The following is a 12,282-nucleotide window of genomic DNA, read 5'->3' as shown; positions in this document are numbered from 1 at the left end:
ATGTCCAGCTCCTCCATGCCGCCGCTCCTCCAGGGCGCCGCCACCACCGCCACCACCACCACCACCACCAATTCCGGCCTGTCCACCTCGCCGCTAGCGTCCCCGGCTTCTTCCGAGGGTACGGGAGCTCGGCCTGGCGGAATTAGATCCGCTAGCGCCGCCGCCAGCGCCGCCAACAATCACAACTTCTTTGGCCAGTTCCACCACCTCCCATATGGACTGACGCTGGATCGAGCCGACTCCACGGACCAGGACGCTGTCACGGCATGGATGACTGACATTGGTACCGCCGGCGGTACCGCCGATCATCTCCCACGGTCCGCGCAGCTCTCCAACCTCATCTATTCCATGCAGCAACAGCACGCCGCGCGGCTTGCCAGCGGCGCCACCTCCCGCGCCGCCACGCCGCCGGCCTACGGTACCGCCCAGCTGCTCCACTACAGCATGCAAGAGCAGCGGGCATCCAACCACAACACGCCACTTGGCTCGCCGCAACGCCACTGCTGACTAGGCTGACACGTGCCAGAGTATCGGAATAGAATATTATTATTTATTTATCTCATATATCAGTTATGGTTCCATTTTGACTACCAATGAAACTGATGGATAAGAGTAGAGCTAGATACATTTCATTTTTATAAGAAACCTTCCCATACATTTACGTCTAGTGACTCTCTACTTAGTATCCACCTCGACTCGAGGTAGAAAAGAAAATGTAAGAAACTAGTTACTGCTAGCTAGTGGTCAGGTTATAGTTTGGTGGTGTCACACCAAAACGTGGAGAATCGCGTCGTGTCAAAGTGACCTCTCACTCGTGCCGCTATATATTGTACGGTAGAGGTACATTTCTAAAACTGGCCCAGGGCGTACGGGGATTGGAATCCTTTTGGAATCCGAGAGATTTAAAACCGGGGGAGGAGTATAGTACGCTGTAGTAGTAGCGCGCGTAAACAACTACGCTACGATACTAGCGGGGGCGATAAGGAATATACCTAGGCTAAAAACACGCGCTACTCATGCGCGCCACCATAAAATCATTGCTGTAACGGCCCCATGGCATTGGCATGGCATTGGCATGGCATGGCACACATGCATGACTGTGGAATATACCCTGGCCTTGCCCGTGGAATATGCGACCGTGGGGATAGTGCGTCACCGCGCGGGGAGCATGTGAACGCGGTCGTGCATTATCTAGGGTTTTGATGCGAGATGGAACTGGCAGAGGAGGCGGAAGCGTGGCGGGGGAGGCGGAGGAGGCGGGCGGAGCTCAGGGACGGATGTAAGCTCTAGGATCGACTGAAATTTCGCCCTAGTTCCTCAGCTATGGGCTGCTTCGCGTGCTTCGGCTCCTCCAAGAAGCAGGCATCAGGGAGGAAAGGGCTGAGGAGGGAGGACAGCGCCGGATCCTTCAATAAGACCGCATCCGGTGAGTGTAGCTCGGAGAATGCGGGCGATCTGGGTTTGTTCTTGCCCTTGATCCCATTGCGCTGTGAAATGCGGGTGTGAATTAGGCAATGTACATTGCTTGCTGGCGGGAACTGATGGGCTGTCGATGCAGATAAGCTCAAATCCAAAGGCTTCTTCGATGCAAAAAAGGAAGGGAGTCGCGGCGACGAGTCCAAGATTGCTGCGCAAACATTTACGTTCCGCGAGCTTGCCTCGGCAACCAAGAATTTTCGACCGGAGTGTATGCTCGGCGAAGGAGGCTTTGGCCGTGTCTACAAAGGGCGCTTGGACAGTGGCCAGGTTCGGTGTTCTTGCTCTCTTGCAAAACCAGTTTTTTCTTTCTTGTTTGGTTTTGTTCTAACAAGTTTTCCTCCTTCCAACACTGCAGGTTGTGGCAGTGAAGCAGCTGGATAGAAACGGACTTCAAGGAAACAGAGAATTCTTGGTGGAAGTTCTGATGCTCAGCTTGCTTCACCATCCAAATCTCGTCAATTTGATCGGCTATTGTGCTGATGGCGATCAAAGGCTTCTCGTCTACGAGTTTATGCAGCTTGGGAGCCTGGAAGATCATCTACACGGTTTGTCTATTAATTTAGTTGTTTCCTACATACGAAACTGAGTGAGCTTTCGTGCAGACGTGCCGGCTGACAAGGAACCGTTGGGCTGGAACACAAGGATGAAAATAGCTGCGGGAGCTGCCAGGGGACTGGAGTACCTGCATGACAAAGCAAATCCGCCAGTTATCTATCGGGATTTCAAGTCATCAAACATCTTACTCGGCGAGGGGCATCATCCCAAGCTCTCAGATTTCGGTCTTGCAAAGCTGGGTCCAGTTGGGGACAAAACACACGTTTCAACCCGTGTGATGGGAACTTATGGCTACTGTGCACCTGAGTATGCCATGACGGGACAGTTGACCCTCAAGTCGGACGTGTACAGTTTCGGAGTCGTTCTTTTGGAGCTCATCACTGGACGGAAAGCTATCGACAATGCTAGGCCGGCCGGAGAGCACAATCTTGTTGCATGGGTAAGTTTTTGTACTCCTTTTTGTTTTCCTTCTTTCATACACGTACTTTACGCGCAGGCTAGACCCCTCTTCAAAGATCGACGAAAGTTTCCTTCTATGGCCGATCCACTCCTTCAAGGCCACTATCCAATGAGAGGCTTGTATCAGGCTCTCGCAGTAGCAGCGATGTGTCTCCAAGAGCAGGCAAATACGCGGCCGCTCATAGGGGACGTGGTGACGGCTCTAAACTATCTAGCGTCCCAAACTTACGATCCGGGTCTTTATCCAGCAAACAACAGCAGGTTCGCTCCCTCGACGCCGTCCAGGGACAGGCGTGAGCGAGAGAAGAAGTCGAGTGGGACGGAAGAGAGACGGCTCAGGGATAGAGGGGCTAGATCGTCACTACCATCGGCTCAGGGAACGCCAGAGTTGCGGTCCAAGGATCCTCGCTTCCGTGCTGCAAATGGTGGTGGGGGGAATTCTTCCGACGATTTGGAAGGTGGTCACAGGGACAGCCCGACGCATGCTGCTACCAGACACGCCAAAGCAGTGGCCACTCGCGAGCAAAGAGACCGAGCTTGGGGGGAGAGCAATAACAACAGTAGAGATAGAAAGAAGGGAAGCTTTGGTTACGATGGCTGAAGAGGGGAATTCCAGAACAACTGTGCTTTGCTTTACTACGATCTACCAGCGAAAACTGGATCACAGCGAAGAGCAGCAGCAATGCGAGCGACTGAAAATCAAAAACAAGGAACAAAAGTGGGAGCTGCTGGAAGAAAGTGTATAGAACACACGAATGGTTCTTGGTTCTTGGCAGCGAATTTGCAAGGGGGGAGTGACAGCGGCGGAGTCTTCTTTATATCTCTTTTTTCTCTACACACTCTTGCCTTTGTGGTGTTATATAGTATTATGTAAGATAGATTGTTTCCTTCTTTCCAAACAAGAAACAGCTTATGCTCTCTTACCATTGTATGGATAATTTATCTTGCAAATATTCTTTGAGGTAATTTTATTTCTCAAATATAGATAGAATGTATCATGACAAAATGAGAAATTAGTAATAATTTTAGTGCCATATAGAAATGAAAATAGGTGAATTCCTGATATATATAAACTTTGAAAGGTTATTCAATCTCAAGAATCAAGTTTAATTGATTAAATCTTAGCAATCTTAGCAATGAAATGTTTTTTGCTTCTAGCATTGCTAAGTTTGCTTCTTATAACAGTTACAATAGCAGGCCATCGGTGACGATGGAGGTCATCACGGAGGTGGTGGAGGTGGTGGTGGTAGCTCAGGTAAATCACAAAATAAAAATTGTGTAGAAGCTTTGGTTTCTTATACGTGATCAATGATTTATCACAGATCCTACACAGTCTCTCCCATGTACAATTCCGAAAGTAATGAGCAAGCGAGCCCTCCTGCTGATTATTGCCCTTCATCGCCATCAACTTCATCGACTCCATCGACTCCACAAGCTCCACCTCCGCTCCAAGTTGCTCTTCCTTGCTCTGCTGACGATGAAGGCATACACGAGGAAAACTAGAGCATGAGCGCGGATAGACTTCCATGTTTCCATTCGCCTCTCCCCACAAACTTGCGAACTAATAGACTCTTGCGTTCTTCCACTTACTTGATATTGATCTCCAGGAACTTGTCCATTGCGTCAACCACGGCAGGAGGCCATTCCAAGCTCGAGCCTATCCACCTTATACAACACAGGAAATCCATCAAAGCAGCTTTTCACAGAACTAAATCCATGTTTCCAGACCTTGCATCGCTAAAATTTGGATTTTGCACGCCGGCTTGATTGAACTGGTCTTCTGCTTGGCTTCGGTTGCCTTCTTTCCAGAGAAGAGCTGCTAATGCTGCATGAGCTTCGGCATAGTTGGGATACTTCCTCACGAGGCCTTGCAGCAATTTCTTTGCTGCTTGGACTTGATCTAGCTGAATGCTCCATCAAAGCAAAAGAAAACTAAAGATGCGGGAGTCTTACTTACCTGGAAGAGAACTAGTGCTTGCTTGAATCGGTATCCTGCGATTCCAGGAGCTAAAGTGGCAGCTCTCTCGTAAGCACTTGCAGCAGCAGCATAGTTTTTGACACGAACATCCACGTTTCCCAGATTATACCACGCTGCGTACTCCTGTAAATTTCTTCCTAAGCGAAGAACAAAAACAACAAGAAATACCCGAGGATCGATTTTAATGGCTGCCTCACAGTCAGCAATGGCATCGCCATAGTTTCCTAGCGCCTGAGTACAAAAGATAGAGTTTGAGTGAAAGTCTAGAAGAACTTATTTACCTCGTTCGCAATGGCTCGATTGAGCAGCGGAACTGGTGCTCCAGGCGCAAGAATTACTGCTTTCGTGTAATCTTCTAGCGCTTGCTGGTACTTCTTGAGTGACACTCTCACGTTTCCACGGTTGGACCACACGCTAGCATTTGTATCATCCTCGGATAGAAGCTCCGAGAAGAGGGCCTCGGCATAATCAAAGTCACCACTTACAGCTGCTCGAATCGCCTCCCGCAACTTTGGATTGTCAACGTCTTCCAGCCTCACTTGCTCGCACCGAGCCACACTCGTCAAGCCGAAAAGCAAAGTGGCTGGCACTCCAATCGTCGACAAAATGGCCAATTTTCTTCTCGTCGTCGTCGGCTTGAGCTTGTGCTGTGGCTGCTGGTGCTGGATTTGCAGATTCTTGCCCAGCGGTGGAAGAAAGTTGCGAGCATCGAGAGTTATCATGATATCTTTTGAGAGTGAGCTCTAGCAAAGCGTTAGCGAGTGACACGAACTAAGATCTCTTTTAATCCAGAAAGTTGGTTTGCATCGTCTCACCCGTTTCTAGATCTCTCAGTCGTCTACGGTGCTCAGAAAGCCTCCAACAAAGCCAGCACCATTGCAGTTTCCACACAAGATCTGCCTCTTCCCCCTGGAAAGTTTTCTCGGTTTCTCAATCGGAAGAACAAGTTTTAGCAGTACCTGCACAGCCAGCACATCTCTCCGGTTTTGAAACGTCCTCCAAAATGATCCTCCAAGTTGACGCCATCGCCTTTGCATGAGGTGCAAGACTTCGCCCCTGTGAAAAAGAATAGAATTTGAAGAACAATCCATGAGAAACAAAAAAAAGCTCACCATTTCCAGTACACTCTGGACAGATGATGCTCTTGCTTCCAGACGAAGATGGCGAAGGAGGAGCGCTGCTACTTGCCTGGAAACCAAGAATGCGGTACTTAGCTATGGGAATTAGAGGAAATACTTGCCTTGGTGACGATAAGAGAATGCTGGTGCCGTTGTTTCAAGCACGCCTGTGGAATCGCGGGCTTGGAACAAGTTTTGGAGCGAGCCCAGAAGCTGGGATTGCAGTGCACGACTAGAGAGGACGACGCCATAGCAGCGCTCTCACTCTAAAGGCCAAATAAACGTCAAGGGCTTCTACTTAAATGCTATATACTGGATTTGCCACCTCGTTCGAGCAAGAGAAATCCTTCTCGTGGCGATGTTCTATGGAAAAATTGGATCTTTGTTTACATGTAACTCCCTTCGCTGGGTAGTATTTACATTTGCAAAGGGTCCTGGAAGAATTTGAGGAAGTGTCATAGAGAAATCGCTTCATCGTCTCTGGAAGTTCAAGAACTTGATGCACAGGCCGAAGACGACCGCGATTGTGACGACGAGCGCAACATGCACGCCTGCGACCACACCCAGGAAATCGTGCTCGTAGCCGAAGTAGTCTCTCAAAAACTCTTGCACTGGCACTGGCTGCCTCGTCTCGTCTGTGAGCCTCAGTGGCGCAGTAATATCCCCGAGCTGAGAAGTGATGATTCCATACAGCGTCCACGCGGGTGGCGAAAGCCAGTAGCACCATCTCCACCAAATTGGCATGCTCTGCATCGTGCAAGACAAAAAAATGAGTCTCCTCGATCGAGCAAAAGCGAAAAAAGATTGATCATATACGTACCGGTCGAGGGATGAGAAAACCCGCGAAGAGGTTCCACACTGCGTAGAATCCCGTCGAACAAATGGCCGCCACCCTCTCGTTGGGTGTGATTGCCACGGCCATCATCCCGTAGAGCGTGAAGAAGAGGAAGGAGAAGTAGGAGAAGAAGACGAACCACAAAAACTTTGCGGCCGTCCACTCGAGTTTCATCATCGAGTAGACAATGGCCGCGTATGAAACTGCCTGAACCAAAACGTAGAAGAGCTCGATAATCACCTGAAAGAAACGTCTGAGATATGTTTCTTCGTGTCACCATAGCCAAAGCTTCAAACTACATTACCTGAGCAAAGGCGTAAGGGAGAGCGGAGTACATTCCAGCGGCTTTCTCTCGATAGTAAACAGCTCGCTCCACTGAAACAACCGGTTGAACTCCCACTGCGTTGCAAACTCCAATGAAATACACGGCCGAAAACATGGATCCCATGAGATTGAACAAGTCTTGCTGCCTTTCTCTGCAAAGTAAACAAAACCGTGTCAACTTTGTCAAACATTATCGCAGCAAAAGCTTGCCTACCTTTGCGAGCCGATGTCCCAAAACATAGTGCCAAACATGAGAGCAGCAGTGAGCGTGAAGAACAGGCGTCCCAAAACATAGTATGGATTCTTCCAGTAAGATCGATGCTGCTTCCACAAGCAGGCCACTACTTGTCCCCCAAACGAGAGAGGAAATTGCGAAGGGAAAGACAAGTCGACCGAGCCTGGAGGAGGTGTGCGTAGATCAGCAATCACAGCTTGGTTGTGCCTGATAATTCATTGATCAGTCCCAAAACTCTCAAAGAATGTTATAACTTACTGGTAGAGAGTTGACGACTTGTAGATCTCAGAGTAGTCGACATTCAGCCGGTGTTCTACGTCCGGATTCGTAACCTCGAGCATCCAAGTTGCCGGATTGTATCCGTCAGGGATACAAGGAACACCAGGAACAGCCTGCACAAACAAGTCGCGCTCGTTTAGAACCGAGTTTTGCAGAAGAAAAAAACTATCACGTACTTCAAAGTAGTCGATGAGTCTGCTCGAATGATTTCCAAGAGGACCAGAGTAAATCACTCGCCCTCCTCGTTGCATGAGCAACAGCTAAAACCACACAAACATAACAATCAGCACAAAAGCTGGAAAAGAGAAACTCTCTGTTGATCAAAAGATCTTACCTCATCAAAGGATTCGAAGATGTCAATGCTCGGCTGGTGAATGGTACAAACGACGGTGCGTCCCGTGTTCACGGTATTACGTACGGTTCTCATGACGATTGCAGCGGCCCGAGCATCCAGACCCGAGGTTGGCTCGTCCATAAAAATGATGGATGGATTCGCAACGAGTTCTACTCCTACTGTCAGTCTCTTTCGCTGCTCGGTGGAGAGCCCGTCCATTCCAGGGCGACCAACGATGGCATCTCGAATAGGAGTGAGCTCCACAAGCTCCATTATCTCCTCCACAAACATCTAAACCACAAGGGAAAAGAAAATGCTCAAAGTCAGAAACCACTTGAACTTGAACGCTCAGCAAAAACACTTACCAGTCTAGTCCCCTTGGATACATCCTCAGACAGTCGAAGCCAAGCCGAAAAGACGAGCGATTCGTAGACAGTCACGTTTGGTGAGTGGATATCGTTTTGCTCGCAATAGCCAGAGACTCTAGTAAACGTTTCCTGCTTCTTTGGAAATCCCGAGATGGAGATCTCACCCTCGATGTGGCCACCAGTTTTACGTCCAGCCAAAACATCCATGAGTGTAGTTTTTCCAGCTCCACTTACGCCCATCAGAGCCGTAAGAACTCCAGGCCTGAAGCTGCTGCTTATGTCGTGAAGAAGCTGGAGTCTGCTCTCGTCCACGCCTTCTTTTAGCATCTCCTGGAAGTATGAAATGAGATTTTCGGAAGACAACAAAAAAAGAGAGCTCAGTTTTGCAAACCAACCGGAGGCATGTCTACGTAATACTTGACGTTGCTGAAGGCCAACGCCAGTGGCTTGAAAGGAAGAACCATTCCAGTTTTCTTGGTGTCAGCTTGTTTGCTTAGCTCGAGCTCAGTAGCTGCAAGAAACAAATACGGGAAATCAGATCGCCCTCGTGAGAATGGAAAAACGTAGACTTACCCGAGTCATAAACCTTAGACTGATTCTTGTGTCCTGTGACCGAGACTATCGCTTGATTAGATTTACTGGGAGCTGCGAAAATAGATGGAAATCTTATAACGTAAGAACTTCAAGAGTGATCAGTAATTCTTACCGCGAAGATAGGTCAAGGCCAAAGTGAAACCAACATTAAAAAGGATGACGTAGCCAAGCTCAGCACCAGCTCCAATCCAGTACCAGTAATCATCAGAAAAAAGTCCTCGTGACTCTAGGAAGTTCCTTCCATCTGTGGAGTCCCCTTCAGTCTACAAGAAAGAAAAGATCGATGATTAAACTTGTGAGAATGAAATGCTTGTCTTAGATAGGACTCACCTGTTGCCACCTTGATGCACTAAACTCATTAACAGCGAGAGCGCTTTGCCCATACATCATTGGAGACGACCAGTACCCCCAGATCCACCAAGCATGAATGCTATCTGGAACCAAGAAATAGGAGAAACTTAGATATTACAAACTGCGAGAAACGAGTTTCGTTACCTCTGGAGAGAACAAAGCCACCCAGCGAAAAGATGACCAACAGAGCAAACGACCCAAAAGTGTTTGCTACAACCATCTTCTGTGAGAGCGCAGCAATAAACCGGAAGAGTCCTCCGGCCATCTGATGGACCAAGAATATAATTAGATACTGGCGAAAGAGTCTGTCAAAATAGATGACATAAACCATTAGAGATGTCAACAAAGCCTCGTAAGGATTTTACAAACCTTGAAACGCTAGGAGCGAAACCAATCACGTAGTATGTCATGAATACAAACATTGCTGTTTCCAAAAGCGAGAGCGGAAGCCTCGTAATTACTGTCGCGATCGAATATGCCCAGGCAGGAAACAGCATTTGGTCTCGTTGCTTGAAAAACACCGGAAGGCGTTGGATCGTCATGGAAAGCTCCACAAAACCACTGAACATGATCGTAGCCAGGGCAAAAAACAAGGCTCCCATGTAAAGTTCCGCATCATCGGTGCTGTTGGACTGAATGTGTGTCCGTAGGAAAACGGTCATAGTGATCAAGGCCGTGATAAAGAGCTGCAAATTCGAGTTTTTCTTTAGTCACTTGAGATCATCCTGGGTGAAAAAGATCTACGTACCTGTGTACACTTGAAGACGTAGACAAAAGCGTCCCTTTTCATCAGAAGCACTTGCCTTGCCATCACTGCTTTGAAAATGTCCCACTTGCCAAGGCCGTATTTCTTGGTCACAAGTGCCGCTGGATGAGATTTAGTTGTGTCAAAACGCGTTGAAAGCTCCTCGGCTAACTTCTGACCAACATGAAATCCCTCGAATGCGCGTGCGAATTTATCCACGGACACGTATTCGTAAGGCTTGTCCTCGACGGCCCAGTACTGCTCCTGATCTTTTCTCGACGTTACTTCTTGTAGGAAATCTGCGACTCCTTTCCTTGGAGGACACTTGAATCCCTGGGAGACGAAGAAATCGAGCACAAGCTCCCGTGGACCCTGATAAACAATCTGGCCTTCGGCCAGGAGGATCAAGTCGTCGAAGAGCTCGTAAGTTTCTGGCGCCGGTTGTAGCAAGGACACAACCACCGTAGCATCCAACACGTGAACCGTATGCCTCAAACTTTTTATAATTTGGTACGTGGTGGAGGTGTCGAGACCAGTCGATATCTCGTCCATGAAAAGAGATTTGGCTGGCCCAACTAGCATCTCACCTGAAAGTTTTAAGAACTTGTTAGCAAGCTCGCGACTCAATTGTTGGAGCACTCACCAGTAGTAACACGCTTCTTTTGTCCACCAGAGATTCCTCTACGCATTGCATCGCCAACTAGTGTATCAGCACAAATGTCCAATCCGAGGATCTATACACGAGAAAACATATATAAAAACTCAGTCCACATTGAACTATTATAGCACTGAAGAAATACCTTCAGGATGTAATCCGTGACAATAGTGGTTTCCTGGCCTTGGATGGCAGAAGCCTGTTTCCACAAAAATATATGGAAGTGGAGACGTTTTTCGTAAGTTCTTTACCTTCATGTAAGCATCAATATCAAGGTCTGGTTTGATCTTGGCATTCTTTTCTCTTCTAGCCAACTCCATAACCATTTCTGTTGTAGACAAGAAAAAGAGGTTGTCAGTCAGTACTAAAGCTTGTGATGCAATAGCTTTGGAGATAATTACCATGGCTGCTTCCAACTCCTTGACACCTCGAAGAAAAATCAAAGGTTTCTCTCACTGTCAATTCTCCCATATGCAAGTCATGCTGGCTAATGTAGGCTGACGTTCTCTGGGGCACAAACTCTGTCATATCGGAGCCATTGTAGGTGATGCGACCCGAAACCTGGATGAGGGAAAAGAGAAAATGGAGTTTGAGAAACTTCCTTGATAAACTTTAGATGATAAGAACTTGTTCTTGCCTTGAGTGACTTGTCCAATTTGCCGGCGAGTGCTAGAAGGAGCGTAGTTTTGCCCGCACTGGGAGGACCCAAGAGCAAAGTCATCCTGGAAGGCTTGATGATGCCACGGACATCGCGCAAGACTTGGAGTGGATGCTTGTTTGATGGAACGAGATGAAGCAAGCCGAGGACTCCCTCCACCCCATTGACAACAAAGTTGTAGAGCGTTGGAAGAGCTCGCTTTCCCACATGAGCCTCAGCTTCTACATTGAGACCCTCAAACCGGACTTCGATTTTGGGAAGCTCCACTCCAACCCTGCAAACAGAAAAAGAAAAGAGCTGAGAAAAATCCCGATGTGACAAAGTTAAGAGCTTGCCTATCGATTCTTTCTCGGAGCCTCCTGACGAACTTCTCGTCCTCCGACTCCTGGACGCCCAGCAGCTTCTGGATGAGGCCCCTCTTTTCTTGTGATCCGAGCTTCTTCACATCCTGATAAGTAATTTGCTGCCCCCCATTCTCCCCAAGATTTTGGAGGAGTGCTGTCCTGAGACGATTGTGGGTTGGAAGCTTTTCCAACGCAACCCACTTGAGAGCCTCTTCATCATCGAAACGAATCGATCCACTCTCGGAAAAACAATCACCCGACATTGCCACCTCCATGATCGATCGATGAATGTGTTTAGATACCAAGGGAAGCAAATGCTCGGGTTTTTATGCTCCAGTCTTCTCTGATTTTACAATACAAGTCTCTTGAGCGCGAGATCAAAGTTGGTAGGCTCTACTTGACAATTATAATACACTGGTAAAATGTTATGCGTTGAAGCAGAGTTTTTCTCTTTGTCAGCTGTCAAACGAGGAAGCTCATCGCAAAAAGTTTCATACGAGGCTTCCTTTCATGACTTTGTATTGTTTAAATCGTGGTCCGCGTTTCAATAGTCAAAACATTCCCACGCCGAGGTACGTTATCTTGTTTCCGAGATAACACTTTCTAAGATCAGTGGCTTCATTCCGGTTAAGCGCGTGAAATTCTGCACCTAGAAAGTATTTGTAGTAGTTACATAGTTTATTTGTACGTGATCATGCCTTTATAAACAGGGCTCAGGAGAACCATTGTTAATATCAACCATCTCTAAATGTGTGCATGATGACTAGGGTTAAATTTATAAATGAGTAGCGATTTAAAGTCTAGGCGTGTAAAGTCTCTTGTAGAAGAAGGCTAAGCTCGTGCTGGATGATGTTACTCGCCGGAGACGCTTGAGGCAAGGGCCGTTTCTTGTGTGCGATGGCGTGTCCGGGGAGGAAGCCAAGGCGCTACTAAACTACGAAGAGATCACGAGTTATGGCGTGCAATACGAG

General features: G+C 47.9%; 2 protein-coding genes and 2 pseudogenes across 3 annotated transcripts; 1 reads left to right on the top strand and 3 right to left on the bottom strand.

The window, feature by feature from the left end:
- The first annotated feature begins 1,204 nt into the window (after positions 1-1,204).
- On the top strand, positions 1,205-3,444 carry LOC9642392 (annotated as a pseudogene).
- A 317-nt stretch (positions 3,445-3,761) lies between these two features.
- On the bottom strand, positions 3,762-5,221 carry LOC112347547 (small glutamine-rich tetratricopeptide repeat-containing protein alpha-like). Of its 2 annotated transcripts, none has more exons than XM_024678599.1 (5): positions 4,753-5,221; positions 4,640-4,702; positions 4,451-4,594; positions 4,222-4,397; positions 3,762-4,158 (listed from the first exon to the last, which is right to left on the bottom strand). In XM_024678599.1, exons 1-5 carry the CDS (start codon positions 5,191-5,193, stop codon positions 4,080-4,082), a joined length of 903 nt encoding a protein of 300 aa, XP_024534367.1. In that variant the 5' UTR covers positions 5,194-5,221; the 3' UTR covers positions 3,762-4,079. The 2 variants fall into 2 exon arrangements, with proteins under 2 accessions (XP_024534367.1, XP_024534368.1); XM_024678600.1 differs by having other exon boundaries at positions 3,762-4,150.
- A 12-nt stretch (positions 5,222-5,233) lies between these two features.
- LOC9642391 (chaperone protein DnaJ) lies at positions 5,234-5,875 on the bottom strand. Its single transcript, XM_002973566.2, has 4 exons — positions 5,712-5,875; positions 5,584-5,659; positions 5,431-5,527; positions 5,234-5,380 (listed from the first exon to the last, which is right to left on the bottom strand). Exons 1-4 carry the CDS (start codon positions 5,838-5,840, stop codon positions 5,302-5,304), a joined length of 381 nt encoding a protein of 126 aa, XP_002973612.2. The 5' UTR covers positions 5,841-5,875; the 3' UTR covers positions 5,234-5,301.
- A 99-nt stretch (positions 5,876-5,974) lies between these two features.
- Positions 5,975-11,033, bottom strand: LOC9642821 (annotated as a pseudogene).
- Positions 11,034-12,282: the final 1,249 nt, after the last annotated feature.

The sequence above is a fragment of the Selaginella moellendorffii genome, unplaced genomic scaffold (assembly GCF_000143415.4).
Source record: "Selaginella moellendorffii unplaced genomic scaffold, v1.0 SELMOscaffold_22, whole genome shotgun sequence".
In the NCBI taxonomy this organism is placed as follows: Eukaryota; Viridiplantae; Streptophyta; class Lycopodiopsida; order Selaginellales; family Selaginellaceae; genus Selaginella; species Selaginella moellendorffii.
Note: the sequence above shows the minus strand (reverse complement) of the source record. Positions and strands in the feature narration are given on the sequence as shown.